This window comes from Equus quagga, chromosome 2 (assembly GCF_021613505.1).
Source record: "Equus quagga isolate Etosha38 chromosome 2, UCLA_HA_Equagga_1.0, whole genome shotgun sequence".
NCBI classification, from domain to species: Eukaryota; Metazoa; Chordata; class Mammalia; order Perissodactyla; family Equidae; genus Equus; species Equus quagga.
The window spans coordinates 129,117,910-129,137,678 of record NC_060268.1 but is presented as its reverse complement, the minus strand read 5'-3'; the positions used below and the strand labels follow the sequence as shown (position 1 = coordinate 129,137,678).

The 19,769-nt window shown below is 37.3% G+C and overlaps 1 protein-coding gene across 3 annotated transcripts in view; it reads right to left on the bottom strand.

Annotated features, from left to right (window-relative positions):
* The window catches only part of CTNNA3 (catenin alpha 3), a 1,485,947-nt gene that overhangs the window by 1,341,131 nt on the left and 125,047 nt on the right, over window positions 1–19,769 (bottom strand). For all 3 annotated transcript variants that reach the window (XM_046655293.1, XM_046655294.1, XM_046655295.1), the window contains one exon: window positions 17,814–17,933. In XM_046655293.1, coding sequence (XP_046511249.1) covers window positions 17,814–17,933 — 120 coding nt within the window. The remainder of the gene's footprint in view (window positions 1–17,813; window positions 17,934–19,769) is intronic.

The following is a 19,769-nucleotide window of genomic DNA, read 5'->3' as shown; positions in this document are numbered from 1 at the left end:
AACTACAAAGGGGAATAGCCCCAGAAAAACTATCAGACAAAGGGGGGAAAAGCCTGCTCTTAAAGGGCCCAGGCACAAATTCACCCATTTTGGAAAGCAACCTAAAATCACCAGAAAGAAAGGTGCACAGTCTTTGGTGAAAGAGACTCACTTGATAGGCTCTGGGTGCATCTCGATGAGAGGTGAGACTTCCCCAGAGACTGAGACATTGGCAGCAGCCATTATTCTGACCTAGTACAGGCATGCTGACACAGACCCTGGAAGATGCCATTGGAGTTCTTTCCCTGTCCTGTTAGCACAGAGGTATGCCCACCCACTACAGCACCAATTTAATCCAGCTCAGACAGGGCAGGCAGCCCACCCTAGGGGCTGGCCCCACCCAACAGCAAGCCCTCAGGCAACTTGTGGGCCCAAATAGGTGGGGTGCCTGGAACCTCTTCAGCCAAGTGAGTGGGTCTGCCTCTGTGGGGCAGAGAGTGCAAGAGGAGCTGGCCTGCACTGGTGGAGTATGTGAGGCCTCTGCAGTGGGGTGACTGGATCTGCATCAGTGGGTTGAGGCACATGCATGTGGCAGGACTGTGATGAAAGGGTGTGGCCTTGTGGGCAGTGGGGCTTTTCAGCTGCAGCACACTTGTGCTTCTAAAACAGCCACATAGGGGATTGGCCCCATTTTCCAAACCCTGAAACAACTGGGAGCTCCTATGTCTGGGGCTGGCCCCACTCAGCTGCAATCCTGAGAGAGCTGACAAGAGCCTTGCAGGCCAGAGGCCTACAGCAATTGTTAGCCCTTGAGCCTAGCAAGGAGCCACACTGGGGACCTACTCACTTAACAGAAAGACTGCAGTAGGAATGTGCTATTAGACCTTTCAGCTAACTGTGCTGGGGCCCCACATGCCAGATAAAGTGACTGAAGGGTCCATAGCAGCCACATGAAGCTGAGTATTACAACCAGCTGGCCAGGAGGACAGTCTAGCCTCACCAAGCACCCACAGCAAGAGCAACCCTGCTACAACAGAAGGACAAACATAACTCACACAGGGGACACTCTTGGAACATTTGGAACTGGTGATGAGAGGGAAGCACATTGTTGGGTTCATAAGGCATCTCTTACATAACGCCACTTCTCCAACATAGGGAGACGTAGCTGACCTACATAAAACATATATATAAGTGCAGAGAATGAGGCAAAATGAGGAGACAAAGGAATACATTCTAAGTAAGGGAACAGGACAAAACCACAGAAAAAAACCTAAATGAAACAGAGATAAACAATCTACCTGACAAAGAATTCAAACTAATAGTCATAAGGATGCTCATTGATCTTGGGAGAAGAATGGATGAACTCAGTGAGAAATTCAACAAGGAATTGGAAAATATAAAAAAGAACCAATCAGAAATGAAAAATACAATACTGGAAATGAAAAATTCACTAGAGGGACTCAATAGCAGAGTAGATGATACAGAAGAATGGATCAGTGAGTTGGACAAAAGACTAGAGGAAATAACCCAAGCTGAACAGATTAAAAAAAAAAAAAAAGAATTAAAACGAACAAGGACAGTCTAAGGGGTCTCTGGGACAACATCAAGTGCACTAATATCCTATTATAGGTGGCCCAGAAGGAGAAGAGAGAGACAAAGGAGCACAGAATCTATTTGAAGAAATAATAGCTGAAAACTTTCCTAACCTAAGGAAGGAAACAGACATCCAGGTCCAGAAAGCACAGAGAGCACCAAATAAGATAAACCCTAAGGGGCCCACAGCAAGGCACATTATAATTAAAATGTCAAGAATTAAAGATAAAGAGAGAACCCTAAAAGTCACAAGAGAAAGGCAACAAGTTACATAAAAAGGAAACCCCATAAGGTTAGCTGACTTCTCAGCAGAAACCTTACAGGCTAGAAGAGAGTGGCACAATATATTTAAAGTGCTGAAAGGAAAAAACCTACAGCCAAGAATACTCTACCTGCAAGGTTATCATTCAGAATAGAAGGAGAAATAAAGAGTTTCCAAGATAAGCATAAGCTAAAGGAGTTTATCACCAAGAAACTAGCCTTACAAGAAATGCTAAAGGGACTTATTTAAGTGGAAAAGAGAAGACCACAATGGAATAAGAAAAGTATTTTTTTAAAAAAAGCAATAAAATCACTGGTAAAGGCAAATATACAGTAAAGGTAGCAGATCAACCACCTATGAAGATAAACTGAAGGTGAAAAGACAAAAGTAATAATTATTTCCATGATAAGAGGGTAATGGATACACATGCACAAAAAAAGAGGTTAGATATGATATCAAAAACATAAAATGTGGGAGGAGGAGAGTAAAAGAGTAGAGCTTTTAGCAAGAGGTCAAACTAAAGAGACCATCAACTTAATATAGATTGTTACATACAAAGATTATTATATATGAACCTCATGGTAATCACAAAGCAGCAACCTATAACAAATATACAAAACATTAAGAAAAAGGAACTCAAACATAATGCTAAAGAAAGCCATCAAACCGCAAAGGAAGAGAGCAAGAGAAGAGGAAAGGAACAGGGAAGAACTACTAAAACACCCAGAAAAAAAGTAACAAAATGGCAATAAGTACATTCTTATCAATAGCTACTTTAAATGTCAATGAACTAACTGCTCCAAGCAAAAGGCATAGGGTGGTTAACTGGAGAAAAAAACAAGACTCATATATATGCTGCATACAAGAGACACACTTCAGACCTAAAGACAATCACAAAGAAAGTGAAGGGATGGAAAAAGATACTCCACACAAATGGCAATGAAAAGAAAGCTGGGGTAGCAGTACTTATGTCAGACAAAATAGACTTTAAAACAAAACTGTAATAAGAGACAAAGAAGGGCACTACATAATGATCAAGGGAACAATCCAACAAGAGGATATAAATTTGTAAATATCTATACACCCAACATAGGAGCACCTAAATATATAAAGCAATTATTAACAGACATAAAAGGAGAAATAGACAGTAACACAATAATAGTATGAGACTTTAACACTCCACTTCCATCAATGGATAGATCATCCAAACAAAGATCAATAAGGAGACATTGGCCTTAAACAACACATTAGACCAGATGGACTTAGTAGATATATAGAGAATATTCCATCCAAAAACCACAGAATACACATTCTTTTCAAATGCAGATGGAACATTCCCACAGAAGATCACATATTACTCCACAAAACAAATCTCAATAAATTTAAGAACATTGAAATAATACCAAGCATCTTTTCTGACCACAATGGTATGAAACTAGAAATGAACTACAGGAGGAAAATCAGAAAAGTCACAAATATGTGGCGATGAAACAAAATGCTACTGAATAATGATTGTGTCAATAAAGAAATCAAAGGAGAAGTCAAAATAATACCTGGAGACAAATGAAAATGAAAATACAACATGCCAAAATTCATGAGATACAGCAAAAGCAGTTCTAAGAGGGAAGTTTATATCAATACAGACCTACCTCAACAAACAAGAAAAATTCCAAATAAACAATCTAACAGTCCACCTAAAGGAACTGGAAAAAGCAGAACAAACAAAGCTCAAAATCATTAGAAAGAAGGAAATAATAAAAATCAGAGCAGAAGTAAATGAAATAGAGACCAAAAAAAAAGAACAGAAAAAAATAAATGAAACCAAGACCTGGTTCTTTGAAAAGATAAACAAAATTGACAAACCCTTAGCTAGAATCACCAAGGAAAAAAGAGGGAAGGCTCAAATAAATAAAATCAGAAATGAAAGAGGAGAAATCACAATGGACACCTCAGAAATACAAAAGACTATAAGAGAATACTATGAAAAGCTATACATCAACAAATTGGATAATCTACAAGAAATGGATAAATTCTTAGAATCATACAACCTTCCAAAACTGAATCAAGAAGAAACAGAGAATTTGAATAGACCAATCACTAGTAAGGAGATCAAACCAGTAATCCAAAACCTCCCAAAAAATAAAACTCCAGAACTAGACAGTTTCCCTGGTGAATTCTACCAAATATTCAAAGAAGACTAATACCCATCTTTCTCAAACTCTTCCAAAAAATTGAAGAGAAGGGGAAGCTTCCTAACTCATTCTACAAAGCCAACATTACCCTGATACCAAAATCAGACAAGGACAACACAAAAAAGAAAATTACAGGCCAATATCACTGACAAACATCGATGCAAAAAATCTTCAACAAAATACTAGCAAATTGAATACAACAATACATTAAGAAGGTCAGACACTATGATCAAGTGGGATTTATTCCAGGGATGCAAGGATGGTCCAACATTCACAAATCATTCAATATGATAAACCAATTAACAAAATTAAGAATAAAAATCACATGATCATCTCAACAGATGCTGAGAAAGCATTCAACAACATACAGCATCCATTTATGATAAAAAAAAACTCTCAATAAAATGGGTAAAAAGGCAAGTGCCTCAACATAATAAAGGCCATATATGACAAACCCTCAGCTAATATCATTCTCAATGGAGAAAAACTGAAAGCTGGCCCCCTAAGAACAGGAACCAGACAAGGATGCCCACTGTCACCACTCTTATTTAACATAGTATTGGAAGTCCTAGTCAGCACAATCAGGCAAGAAAAAGAAATAAAAGGGAGGCAAATTGGAACTAAAGAAATGAAACTGTCACTAATTGCAGAGGACACGATGTTATATACAGAAAACCCTAAAGAATCAACTAAGAAACTTTTAGAAATAATAAAAGAAAAGTTGCAGAATACAAAATCAACGTACAAAAATCAGTTGCATTCTATACACTAACAACAGAGTAGCAGAAAGAGAAATTAAAAATACAATCCCATTTACAATTGCAACAAAAAGAATAGAATATCTAGGAATAAGCTTAACCAAAGAGGTGAAAGACTTGTACACTGAAAACTATAAAACATTGATAAAAGAAAAAAAAAGAAGATGCAAAGAAATGGAAAGATATTCTGTGCTCTTGGATTGGAAGAACTGACATAGTTAAAATGTACATACTTCCTAAAGCAATCTACAGATTCAATGCAATCCCTATCAAAGTTCCAATGACATTTTTCCCAGAAATAGAACAAAGAATCCTAAAAATTATATGGAACAACAAAAGACTCCAACACCAAAGGAATCCTGAGAGAAAAAGAACAAAGCTGGAGGTATCACACTCCCTGATTTCAAAATATAATACAAAGCTATAGTAAACAAAACAGCACGGTATTGGCACAAAAACAGACACACAAACCAACAAACCAAAGGAACAAAATTCAGAGCCCAGAAATAAACCCACACATCTAATGACAGCTAATTTTCAGCAAGGGTACTAAGAACATACAGTGGAGAAAGGAGAGTCTCTTCCATAAATGGTGCTGGGAAAGCTGGACAGCCATATGCAAAAAACGAAAGTAGACCAGTATCTTACACCATGCGCAAAAATCAACTCAAAATGGATTAAAGACTTGAACGTAAGATCTGAAACAATAAACTTCTGGTAGAAAACATAGGAAGTATGCTCTTCAACATTGGTCTCAGCAGCATATTTTCAAGTACCGTGTCTGACTGGGCAAGGGAAACAATAGATAAAATAAACAAATGGGACTACATCAAACTGAAAAGTTTCTGCACAGCAAAGGAAACCATCAACAAAACGAAAAGACAACCTAACAATTGGGAGAAGATATTTGCAAACCACATATCTGATAAGAGGTTAATATCCAAAATATATAAAGAACTCCTACATCTCAACAACAAAAAAACTAACAACCCAATTTAAAAATGGGCAAAAGATCTGAACAGACATTTTTCCAAAGAAGAGACACGGATGGCCAACAGACACGTGAAAAAATGTTCAATATCACTAATTATTAGGGAAATGCAAATCAAAACTACAAAGAGATATCACCCCACTCCTGTCAGAATGGCTATAATTAACAAGAAAGGAAATAAGTGTTGGAGAGGATTGGAGAAAAGGGAATTCTCACACACTGCTGGTGGGAGTGCAAACTGATGCAACCACTACAGAAAACAGTATGGAGCTTCCTCAAAAAATTAAGAATAGATCTACCATATGATCCAGCTATTCCACTTCTGGGAATTTATCCAAAGAACATGAAAACTTGAATGCTCAAAGATATATTCACCCCTATATTCATCGTGGCATTATTCACAACAGCCAAGACTTGGAAGCAACCTAGGTGCCCATCAAGGTACAAAGGGATAAAGAAGATGTGGTATATATACACAATGGAATACTACTCAGGCATGAAAAACAATGAAATCTGGCCATTTGTGACAATGTGGATGGACCTTGAAGGTATTATGCTACCTAAGAAAAATAAGTTAGGGGGAGAAAGTCAAATACCATATGATCTCACTCATAAATAGAAGATAAAAACAACAACAAACAAACACACAGAGACAAAGGTTGGATTGGTGGTTACCAGAGGGGAGGGGGAGGAGGAGGGAAAAGGGGCGATTAGGCACATGGATATGATGGTGGATGACAATTACTTTCTGGGTGGTGAACATGATGCAAGTTTACACAGAAACTGAAATATAATGTTGTACACCTGAAATTTATATAGTGTTGTAAACCAATGTTACTGCAATTAAAAAATTAGTTAATTAATTAAAATGATTGAAACAAAAAGAAGTGGTGCCTTTATCCTGAGGAATGAGCCTTGAGCTTAGACCGAAAAGCTAACAAAGCCCTAAAACTTAAAGATTTACCAGACTATCATACTTAGTTTCGCTAAATTCACACATGACAATTAGTGAAATTGTCAAAAGTAACCTAACCATACTTAATGACTCTAACATTGAAGCTGAGGAAATGACAAAAATTTAATTATCTTTAATTTTACAAATTAGAATGAAGACCTAAGTGTATAACTATCAGCGATGAAGCACATGGTGGACCAACAGAAGTACCAAGAAAGGCTTCAGTACTCCCAGTGTTTGGATGGAGAGCTTAGCGCAATAGAGATAAATATGAATATTAAATCAGAGTGAGGAACCATTATAATTTCTTCATTAATCAAACAGTACGTTTAAAACAAAATATGTAACAAATTCAGGGCACAAAAAAAGCCCTCAAAATAATCAGAACAGTTTCATCTCATAGTCTAAGTACCTCGCATCAACAATAAGCACCACACTTGGAAAAGTAGCCACAGGTCAGCTGTTGGTGCTGTGTGGCTACAGCCACAGATCATTACCTACTTAACTGTGTATATATCTAATGCGCTCATACAGCTCTTTTGGAACAAAGGTTTTATAATGGAGTAGCTGATAAATCCTTAACTATGGCATGACCAGATGCTATAATAACACAAGCAGCATTTCTATAGAGAATATTAGCATGTATTAATGCTGTGTGCTACAACAGAGAAACAAATTAGATTCATAAAAATACAGTTAAAAATAAGAGTGCAATAGTCATTACAGGTTGATATGGTGACATCTTGCTAAAATCCCATAAGTCATACTAAAAATGTTAAGCAAAATATATTTAATTTAGTCAACGAATACAAGTGTTAACCTGCCATAGAAGGAAGAAAAGCTATTTACATTGTAAAGATTGAAAGATATCCCATCTAATTTACAATATGACGCTGAACAATATTAATTAGATTAATTAATTTTTTTTTCTTTGGTCATTTAAAACCAGGGTGTATGGAAGAAAACTAATACATACTGAACAGAATATGGAGCAAACCAGCAATGCTGCTCCATCTTCTGGTGATATTTCCCCTCATCTAGACATATTTCAGCGTAAGTGTTTCTACTGCTGTCACATTTGGAGCATGAGAAATAATAAAAAAGTTGATTAGCTTCCTCCTAAATAGCAAACTTGAAAGTGTCCAAATATAGTATTTTAGAGAGTAAAAATGAGTGTGCTTTAAAAAATAAAGGAATAAACTGAATTTCTCATTACATATTAAATTAGCCCTCAGGCAATCAGCCCCTAACAAACAAACAGCTTACCATCTACAAAAGACGGCATGATTGGTGTGTGCATGTTTAAAGCTCTGCTGTCAGCAGAACTGTCGGCCTCATCTAAGCAGCATCAACACTGCCTTTGAATTTTAGCCAGCAGTGCTCTAGGCGTGCTCCCAGCACTGCTAGTAAGACGGAGCGCTGTAGCTGTAGCAGGAATCTTTTCACTTGACAAGGACACGGTAACAGTCATTGCGATGTTTTCTAACTGTGCACACAGGTAGAGGCGCACAGCTTGAATACACAAATTTAACAAGAATAGGTTTGAGATTACAATTTACATCAGTTGTATAGTAAGCATGTGACTGAGCTTGCTTTTCTGGAACAACTCCTGCTGAGTCAATGCCAGCTGGTCCCAGGTCAGTTTAACCAAGTCACAGTGGCCACCGCAGGGCTAAAATACTATGTTGTCACTCATCTTCAGCTCCCTGTACCTTAGACTCAGCTGTTTTCATATTTGATCGTTTTCAGTTTTGGCAAAGCAATGTACAAAGGACAACTTCTACAACTACTGAAATATGTAAAATACAAAAACACAATATGTCTGTGAAGAAACCTGTCCTTTCCCATGGCAGGGAAACATCAAAATAAACTATAACATTTTAAAGGATATGATAGTAAGGATAGCAATATCTTCTACATCCTACACATAGACACAAACCTTACTACTGGATCATCATTCAAATCCAAAATATTTACTGAATACTTAACTATGTTCCAGGGACTGTATTTGGCTCTTAAGATACAATTGGAAATAATGCTCTCCTACAATTTATTATTTAAACTGCCTTGGTACTTGAAGTGTGGTCCATGGACCAGCAGCATCAGCATCACTGAGGAGCTTGTTTGACTCTCCAGTCTCACTCCAAAACTAGTGAATCACAGTTGGTATTTTAACAAAAGTCCCATGTGATTTGTATACATATTAAAGTTTGGAAAGCACTAGTTTAGAAGATGCAGGATCTAGAAGTTGTCAAAGAAATCAAAATTCCTATGCAATATAAAGGAACTAAATGATATTTTCTCTATTATTTGTGTACCCATGTATTGAAGTGATAATGCTGGAACTAGATGCTTATAATTCCTTCCTCTCCTAAAATGGTGTAATATTATTGCACTGAGTTTTCTTTTTAAAAAAATGACACTACTGAATGATTTCCACTTATAGGCCCCTCAATGGCTAATACAGTATATACATAGATAGATAGATAGATAGATAGATAGATAGATAGATAGATAGATGTTAAAAGTATCTTTGTTGTTCCTGCAGTTTGATATGAGACCTAATCCCCTAGATGACTCCACAGTCCCAAAGCAACAAGGTCCCTACAGACTCAAGGAAGTCCATGCCCTTGCTAGTCCTCTTTTCATTCTGGTAGAAAATTCTATTCTGGTTCAGATTCCTAGGGCCCAACCTGAAAGCCCAGAAACTCTAATTGGAGTGTAAGCATAATCGTAAAGAAATGGACTGCACTGAAAACTCAAATGTGGTGCATCCTCATTCAGTCCTTTTTTGTACATTTTTGTGAACAATCCAAAGAAGCCAACTTTCTTCCCCTGGCATAGGAAAGTTAAGATGGAGAGTAGCCAGAGGATTGCATTTTAAAGAAGACTCTACACCCTTGATTGGTGACAAGAGAAAGCAGAGGCTCCTCCCAAGGAAGACACTCACACTCTCAGATTCTATGGGACTAAGAGGGACACCTTCACTCCATAATCCCCTGGATGAAGGAGCACGTCACTGCTGGGGAAGCTGGCAGAGTTTACAACAGAGGAAATGCTCCTGAAGACTCAGGAACCAACAGAGGTATGAATTTTCCTGGAGAGAATGGGGCTCACTTCCACAAATGCTGCCTTACAAGCCTCTCATCCCAACGGCAGCTAAGCAAGCCCTCACAGTCCACGAACCCCTGCGAAGCAAACTGACATTAGAAAGGACGCGTAACCAGCCTAGTCTCCAGGGTCATACAGCATTACAGATGCGAGAGGAATGCTTTTCCTATCTGTAGGCCCTCTCTGGGCTTCAGGATACAAACCAGAGATACCAAAGGATCAATATACAACTGGCTGACTTATGCTAAAGAACTCACAAAAGAACCAAAGAAAATATCACTTCCTGTTATCGTCCCAGCTCTACCAGCAGCGAGTGTACAAGATAGCAACTTGTACAAGATATTGAATCTCCTTGGGTCTCACTTTTCTCATTTCTAAAATAAAGCAGTTGGGTTAGATGAATTCTAAAGACTCAGTTTAAGGTGCTGATTCTTGGATACCTTCTTTAGTTTGCATCTTAGGCCACCATAGGTCAAAATCTTAGCAGTGAAAAGTTAATCCTCTTTGCGTGCACAGATCATTTTCAAAGCTACAAAACAGACTAGAGAAGATATTTTCAGAGTTAACTCTATTAGGACTTTAATTTCTCATCAATACCAACTTTTATTGACAATCTTATGGACTTAGGGAGGTCAATATAAGACAGACACAAATAAATGCCACATTGATGCAAACACTAAAGTTTTTTACCACCTCTGAAATTCCTATCAGCATTGTAAATTTTGAAAATAACCCATAACAAAGCATTAACTATTTTAATAAGCATTCCTCACCATGAAGTAGCTATAAGCTTCCCACAAGGCAAACTATCATATAGCAAACAACCTTGTAAAAAATTAATAAATCTTTTCTGGTGCATTAAAATTAGCTAGTGTGTGCTTGATTCAACAGCTTTCTACCTAAGTGCCACCAATAAACCAAACCGCAGAGACAACAGATGGAAATAGAATAGCAAACCTTAGAACTTAAAAGATGTATTTATAATGTTTTTACCTTACTAAGTTAACAGAAGACACCTACTTGTCATGGTCATCAACCGTATCCAATGTGGAAATCAAACTTTAGAAGGAGAATAAATAAATAATATGTATCCTTTTGATCATTCATTTTTAAATAAAGGGTGAGGTTCTTACATAAAAATCCATACAGTTTTTTAACTTCAGACTATAACTATAGAAAAAGAAATCACCCTATAAACATCTGCAGTTTATGAAGTAGTGAAAATAGTTGGATGGCAATTGCTTTAAGCTGGAAATTAGGAAATGTGAATATTAATTGTCAATCTGCTACTGACTCAGAATGACCTTGAATGATGTATCCAAACTTTCTCTCTCCCTCTGCATCAGAAAACTGAAGAATAAATGTAATGTCATCTCTTTTTTTTTCCCTTTGAAACAAATAACTGTGTGCAACTGAATAAAAATGAAATTGCACATGTAGTGGATAGAATAAAACATGTTTGGATTGGTTTGAACTTTGGTGTAGCTGTCTTATAAGTCAACATTTCTTATACCTGTGCAATGATTTTTTAAATGATGTCTGGAATGCTTTGAGATCTTCAGAAACAGTTTTTTAAACGGCATAAATAATCATTTTACTTGATTGAGCAAATAAACAGAATACCATCTAAGACAGACATGAATATTTTAATATAGCAGTCTGGTTCACTTACTCTTAAAAGGAATCATTCAATCAGAACTCTTTCAAGAGAGTTGGATTCATTACAGAACAAGGAAAAGAAGGATCTTCTCCCAATTGAGCTATTAACATATTTCATCTAACAAAGGTCACTGAAGTGAATCTATTGCTTATAGAACCATTGTTCTAGAAGCTTATCACCTCCTCTCAGTACTCATTCAGCTCCCCCACCCCCTTACACTTTCCCTCAGACTGCATCTAAATAATCCCCGATGCAAATGTCTTTATTTTTACAAGTCTTAAGTAAAATATATTTACAACTTTCATTTTAGTGTTAACATAAATGGGAAGTTAGTTCTGCCTTATACTGTCCTTATAGATTAGCAAATCCCAATATTTTTAATGATATAAATATCATTGCATATCCCCTTATTCTAGATGATCCATAACATTTTTATTGCTCCATGTCTTTCCATGGTTAAAGACTATTACTGCAATTCATCACCCTCCTCTTCTCTAAATGCTACAGTACAACAACAAGCCTAACACCATTCAGTTTTGTTTTGTTAAGTATTGTTTTCACCAAAACCCTACATGGTTGTCTTGTAACCTCAGAGTTCTTGAGTTCCAGGGTAAGCCTAGGATTATTTTCTAATGGTCAGTCATTAACCACCTGGAATTTTATTTTTCAGTGCAAGGGTGTTAACCCGAAGTCATTCTCAGTAAATAAATTTCATCTAATTTATTTTTAATTTTTTCATTGATAAGGGATCATTTTAAATTCAATTCTTATCCTCAAAGGTATTATGTACCCTTCTGGTTTCAGAGTTATATAAAGAGATTAACTCACTCAGCTCAGTGAAAGAAAAAAGCATCTGTTCACTCCTGATCATCACTAAAGAGAGAACAATATTGTGCTGAATGATGCCACCTGGAACCACAGGAAAGTTCAGGTACACAGGATGTAATTATCACATGAATTGGAGTTTAGCCAGACCATTGGGTCTCTGACCCTATTTCCACCACTGATTAGCATCGGCACAATACTCAGGAACTTAATTTTACTGCCCACCAAGAGACACCACCTTAGAAATATGTGAGAACCAAATACTGCAACTCCTTCCCCGAGAAGTATCAACATGTTTTTGTGACACAGATCATCAACTGCTAGATTACATATGTCCAGAAACATTCTAGCCTATATGTTCAGAATAGTGCTGGACCCTATGTGCAGTATAAAAGTATACAAAATGGAGAATATTTCCTTAGGGAATTTTCAAACCATGTAGAAAGATGATTTATGAGATTAATACAAAAACAACATTAAAAGAGGTACCACTTACACTAACTCCATGCCAGGCACTGTGATAAGTCCTTTATACACTGATTTCTTCAGCATGTACATACTTTATACTTTGTATATTGTTTTCTCAAAACAGGCTGTAAGTTAGGCGTTATTTTCCTGACATTTAAAAGAAGAAACTGTTGTACCCAAGGCAATACAAATAGTCTAAGCAAATTTGGCTGACTACGAAGCCCACACTCTAACCTGCACTACATGGATCCTCAGTGACTATATAATCAATCAGATGCTAAATTGTGTAGCATGGATACAAGCTAAGAATGGCAAAAAAGGAAGAGTTTACATACTAACTAGAGGTCACAGCAGAAAGTGTCATGAGGGAGGCTAGACTTCAATTTGGCTTTAGAGAATGATTAGTAGTTAAATAAGCAAATAGAAAGGAGCTAGATATTCTAAATACCAAGTTATATAAAACTTGTGAAAAGGTCAGAAGGCAAGAATAACATGATGGCATGAATAATGCCATGATCGGGGAGACAAGAGGGACAGCAGGGGTATACGATGTGTTCCAACGTGAATGTGCATCTTAAGTATAACATTTCAATTTTACATATTTTCACATCAGTGTGTAAATATGGTTTAGTCTACATAATATTCAACTCAATAATGTCAACTTTAATTTATATCAAAGGACTTCAGAAGCCTCTGGGAAGGTAATGTGTCATAATGCTTTTATAAGTATTAAAGGTAGAAGAAAAGAGAAAGAAATTAAATTAGAATCCAGATTATCAAACTTTATTTTATTTTATTCCATAAAACCAAAGCCCCAAGGAAATCTCTTGATTTATAACCTCTCAAATTAATACATAAATCTGGGCTCTGGGCCGGCCCTGGGGATGAGCGGTTAAAGTTCCGCACACTCCACTTTGGTGGCCTGGGTTCGCAGGTTCAGATCCTGGGCGTGGACCTACTCCACTCATCAGCCATGCTATGGAGGCATCCCATATACAAAATAGAGGAAGAATGGCACCGATGCTAGCTCAGGGCAAATCTTCCTCACCAAAAAAACAATCTGGGCTCTAAGTAATAGCTGAAGCTTGGTATTCATATGTGACATCAACCAGGAGGATAAAAACCAAGCAATCCAAGCAGATAAACTCCAAGATTGCATCTCCAGATAGTAAAAACTGAAAAAGTCTCCAGATTCTTGGGTTGATCCTGCTTTGTCATCCATTTACTTCAGGCTGACTCATCCTGGAAAACCCCCACCTCATCTATCATGGTCTCCTCTAACCTTTTCCATTCAAAGCTATTTTCAACATTAGTCTTTTCGAAAGTAGGAAAATGGAGAGATGCTTGTGCCCTGACCTAAAATATAGCTGAAGAATAAGCACCCACTCTTAAAAAAACAAAAAAAAAAAAAGGAAAGAAGAAAAGAAAAGAAAAGGCTAAGCTCATACCTAGGAGAGAAAGCACAATAACTCCAAAAAGAGAAGTAAAAGAATAGAGCAGAGTACTCCAGAGATCTATCCGGCCCTTGGAAAGAAATCTCTCCAAATGATGTTTAAAATGTCATAGAAGGAGGCAGAAAATAAAATCTAATGAATGAGTCCCAGAAAATAATTATAGTCCATTCACTGGACATCCATAATTCACAGTTAAGGTAAATTGATACTTTGTGTTTGTTTAAAAAATGGATGAAAAATGAAATACATTAGGAGAAAATCTAAGTGATATGTAAGGCAAGGGGCAATCTTTCAGACTTTGGCATCCAGGAAGCCTAAGAGTTAATACGTTTCTGAATTTTATAAGTGCAGTAAAACATCAATTTTAATTGCCTGTAATCTTAAGGCAAAACTTTTGGCACACTTCCTTGTTCACAGCAACAACAGCACCACCAAGGATTTACTGAGCATTTGCCATGGGTCAGATACTGTTGTGAGCACTGCAGAGGATACAGCACCGAAGGTGACAGATGAGGCCCTGTCCTTATGGAGCTTACGTTCTGTCATGAGGAATGATAAATACGGTTGGACCAGGGAACAAACCATGACTAATTCTCTGGTACAAAGAATCCTGCCTTATAAGGCAGAAGCGTTCTTGCTGAATTGCAATTTTACAGAGACCCGAATCTTTTCTAGTAGGAGAAACTTTCTGGTGTTTGTTTAATAGGTTTTGTGGACTTTAAAGGAGGTAGCATGGGAGAGAAAAGACTAATCCCATCAAGCCAGGGAAAGGTTAATGTTCTGACTCTGAACCCTGCCCATCCAGTAAACACAGTTCATCTGTGGCTTTGGTACAGAAGAACTTGGTTAATATTACAAATTTCTAGGACACTCTGCTACATTTGGAAGCAAAATGGGAAATAAACAAAGTTTGTTTTTGCTATTCCCTGCCATCTCCCTCATTCACTAAGTCTTCCCGTATTCCTCTCTTTTTCATTTTTCCATTTTGAGATTTTTTTAATTCTTCAAAAATCAATGTTTTAATTTACTAGATGCGTAAAGAATAAACCAAACTATAGTTTAATTTCCCTTACTTTATCCCTTTTGTCTTATCTGTATAAGTCCTTTTCTCTCTTTCTTTATCCCTCTTTGGTCCCTGACTTTCTTTCTAATCTACCATCCTTCTCATTCTGACCATTTCCCTCCAATTCCCCTTCCATCTTGCCAGGAAGAAAAAAAAATAATCACTAGATATAGGGAAAGGTGGAGTCGAGTAAGACAAGGGGTTGGCAGTATGCTATATGTGCAGGTAAATCCACTTCATAAGGATTTGTCCTTCTGAGTTTAAAAAATTGCCTTGTGTGAATAAATTTCACTAGAACTAGGGTTACCAGACGTAAGATTTAGAAGATTGTAAAAATAAAGTTTTATACATTTTCTTAGCTGTCTGACGTTCTTTCAAAACTCCTTTTGTGTTTTTGTATATACTGAACAATTTGCATGAGAGGAAGAGATGGGGAGAGAACTGGCCCTGTCTTGCCTCTCACCAGAGGCCCATTTTCAAATGTCTCTTTAAGCCCGATCTGGCCTCTTCTAAAACTGCATTCATATTGCACGCCTAGAACTCCTCACTTTACTGTCCCCCAGCCTGGCTCCCTGCAGGGCTATTGGGAATAAGATCTGCAAAATGTCCAGGTTTGGAGTCGGACTGATTTAGATTTGAAGCCCAGCTTCACATCTTATTAGCCCAATGGCCTTAGGCAAGTTACTTAACTCTCTCAACAGTTTTCTCTTCTGTAAAATGGTGCTCATAAAACCAAATCCATTATAATGTTATAAGCATCTTATGATCTAATCCGTAAATCTATTAATCACACTACGTGGCATATAGTTTTCATTTAATAAACCATATATATGACATATATACATATACATAAGAAAACATATATATTTACTCCATGTGCCCATCTTTTCCTCACATACATGTGCAATTACCTATCAACGCCATTTTCCCAGAGTTCTGCCCTTCTGCCCTTGAAGCATTCACATTTTTCCAAACTCACAATTAGCTAATGTAAGAATCTAATCACTGAGGATGTGCTAATGAGAAAGGCTAAGAGAAGAGGACAGTGACTACTGCCTGCCAACTCAAATACCCCTCAGTGGTAAAATATGACTCTTGGAAACAAAACTGTTCTAAAAATTGCATAAGCCAGAACTGTCATTCATGGTGTGAATTTTAAGCAGCAGCATCTGGGAGCTTAGTGTAGTAGCTCTCAGTAACTGACTGCTTCTGTTGCATGTGCTAATACCTAGGACACTACTAATTAAAAAATAAATAAATAAAACTTAAATGGGTAGTGTGTCCTTTTTTATATAAATTAAAATATTTGCAGAGACACTGCATTTGCCTAGGAACATTCTACAAGACAAATATAACTCCTAGGAAAATAGGGTCATGGGAGGGTCAAATGCCCATGTAATGTCTGTGATAAAGCAAAGCCTAGAACATAATTCTCTTTTCAAGTCAGTATTTCTAGACCTTACCATGTTGACTTCATGAGGTGTAACTAAATATAGGAAGTCCTGCTTTGAAATCACCCCCCCACCCCCAAACCCTCCCCACAAAAGACCCAAAATTTGTGAATTAGGCAATGGCAAGAAAGTAACACCCTCTGCCACAGTAGCAGGAAAGACAAGTAATGGACTCAGTGCCTGGCCATGCGAGTCAGCCACTTAGTCATTTTTCTAGACGCTATCCATCATTGAGCACATTCCCGAATTTCATGTAACCTAATTTAAACATCTAACTGGCTGTTCTGATTGGAATAAACATTGGATCAAAGTAAAACCTTGACGACCCTGACACCTAGTGGCTTGAAGAAAGTGGAGAAGGTCCAGCTTGGTTCAGTATCTCAAAACACACAGAATTTAACGATTATTAATATTATAAAATACTAATTCTAAAAGCAACCCCTCAAAAGCCTATTTTGGCTCTCAATCTATCTTGCAGTCTATGCAAGGAGGTGAAAAAAACTTGCATTTGTAAAGTATATTATCCTTCAAACTTATGCATTTAGCAAATTTTTACTAATCTCCAGAGGTCAAACAAGAAAACTAAAGATAATGGGGGAAAAAATCTATTTTGGTATATTTATGACTCTTTTCCTTAATTTTGTATGTATACCCAGGTCTTTTACCTGGGCTTGAGGTGATTTTTCTCCTCCAGGATCCCCCTGTTAAATATAAAAGCCGTCTGGCCATGCCATCATAGACATTCCCTTTATGCTACTGAGGCATCTTAGTCAAAGGGTAGTTGGACCTTCACAAACCAGCAGCAGGTTCTTTTTAAGAAAAATACAAGGACATGTGGAAACCGCTAAAGCACACATCTAAAAGCAAAGATCACACTGAAAGCTGAGGAAGCTGTATGAACACGGCAGGTCAGCACAGCACAGCACACCTTCTTTCTGCCTTAAACATTAAAAGAGAAGTCTCCCCAGACCCACCTGAACCTCTTAACAGGCAGGATGGCAGGAAGACTAAAGTGTTCATCTCCTCCACCAAGAAGAACTCTGACTCCTACCTGCTGACGTTTGAAGGCTAAATAATCCAGATTTTCCAGCTCCTTCCCAAGCTTCTGGTAGGTTTTCTGAAGGTCAGATTTGTTGGAAACATTTTTAAGAGACTCAAATGTCCTTTGAAACTGAAATTGAAAACAAAAGTAAGTAATTAGGATAGCAGCACATTTTTCTCAAATTCCTAACCGGCTAACAGAGAGAAATAGCCCATACTGAGCCTCAGTTTCTCCCATTCATAATACAGGGATACCAAATGCTAGCTAATTGCCTTTCAATGAAATAACTAGACACAACTATAAAGAATTAGAAACTGTATCCTAAGAACAAGCTACACTGTTGCATGAATGAAACTCCTGTTTAGTCCTCATTCCAACAAAAGAGCGTACTGCATTAAAAAAAAAAAAAAAAACCCTTCATGTTTTAGGATACTCTGCTACATTTAAAGAAAAAAATTGCAATGAATGTATAATTTCAAATCATAATGAGGAAGTATGAAAAGAGTCCTCGCATTCTAATCATGGAAACAAATTTCTATAAAGGTAGCTGCTTGCCTCTGTAGAAATATCTATGCTTGAATAGGCACCCAGCAAACTTCAGCCAGGAAGCTCTCTCAGATCTTAGATTTCGAGAAGGAAGGAAAACTAACATTTTGATGATCAAAGCATATGTAGCATGTTCAACAAACGTTTATTCATTTCTGCTCTGTAACACGGGTGAGTTACGAAATGAGTTCTGCTGAATCAGAATGCCTCTGTTCATCCTTACGTCAGAGACTAGATAAACACAAAGGAGACAAATTGCAGTGGGTACAGAATATCGTTCTGCTACTAATAACTAATCAAGCAAAGGCTGCTCACAAGAAATTGAACTCTTGGTTTATTTTAGTAAATTAGAACACACTTTGGAGGATTAGTGATTGAAAATGTCAAGTAATGTCATTTGCAAGAGATTTGCATTTGCTTTCTAGTCCCTTATTTCCCACATTCTCACTGCATGCCATTAGATAGATTTCTACAGATAGAGACTTCACCATCTTGAACACACCAGAACTCCATCGTGACTGTGATGCTTTGAGACAGGCTAATAAGATTTTATAGAATACAATTAAGTTTCCAGGGAAATTATTTGACCCTTACTATTTAAAACTCTACGGAATAAGTCATATTATAATGTCATTTTACTGAATTAAATCCTCAATTTCATGAGAGCAACATGTTCATCTCAATTCAAGGTGACAGAGGAAAAAGAAATGGGAAATAACAGTACTAAGCTTCCACAGCAGGACAGTAAATTAAATTCAACAAATAATCTTTTAGAACCTACTATGCACAAGACACTATGAATATAAAACATATTTCCTACCTCAAAGGAACTTGGAAACTAGACATGAAACTCAGAAACGAAAAGAACACTGACAACCCTGACATTGATTGAGCGCCTGCTCAGTGCCCGGACCTTTATGCTTTCCAATTTAATCCTCACGAGAACCACAGGCCCTCCTATTTCTCACCCCATCCTACGAGCAAGTAAACTGGGACTCAGAAAGTTTGAACTGGGTCTTTACTACAACATTTGTGCTTCTTCTACTCTACCATTAACTCCAACACAAGGTAGAATAGTAAAGAGAGTGCAAAAAGAGATAAAAGTGACACGTGCTGAAACAGAAAAAACTCATTGATCCTCATTGAGGGACTCGGGCCACATAGAAGGCACAAGGAAATGTGAGTTGGGGCTCAAATCACAGGAAGAGTTTTCAAAGCCTTAAAATGGGAACTGATTCTACCCATCTGTTTAAATACAGCCAAAGTCTGCTCGTTTTTCCCCTTTTGTAGCATAGAAAACAAATTTCTTTTAATATAATTTTAATGACCTTTATATTAACTATTTAGTCATGTTGTCTGATCATTTCTGTGCCTTGCCCATTTCTTGGTCCCTTCTCACTTTGTTCAAATCAATAACAG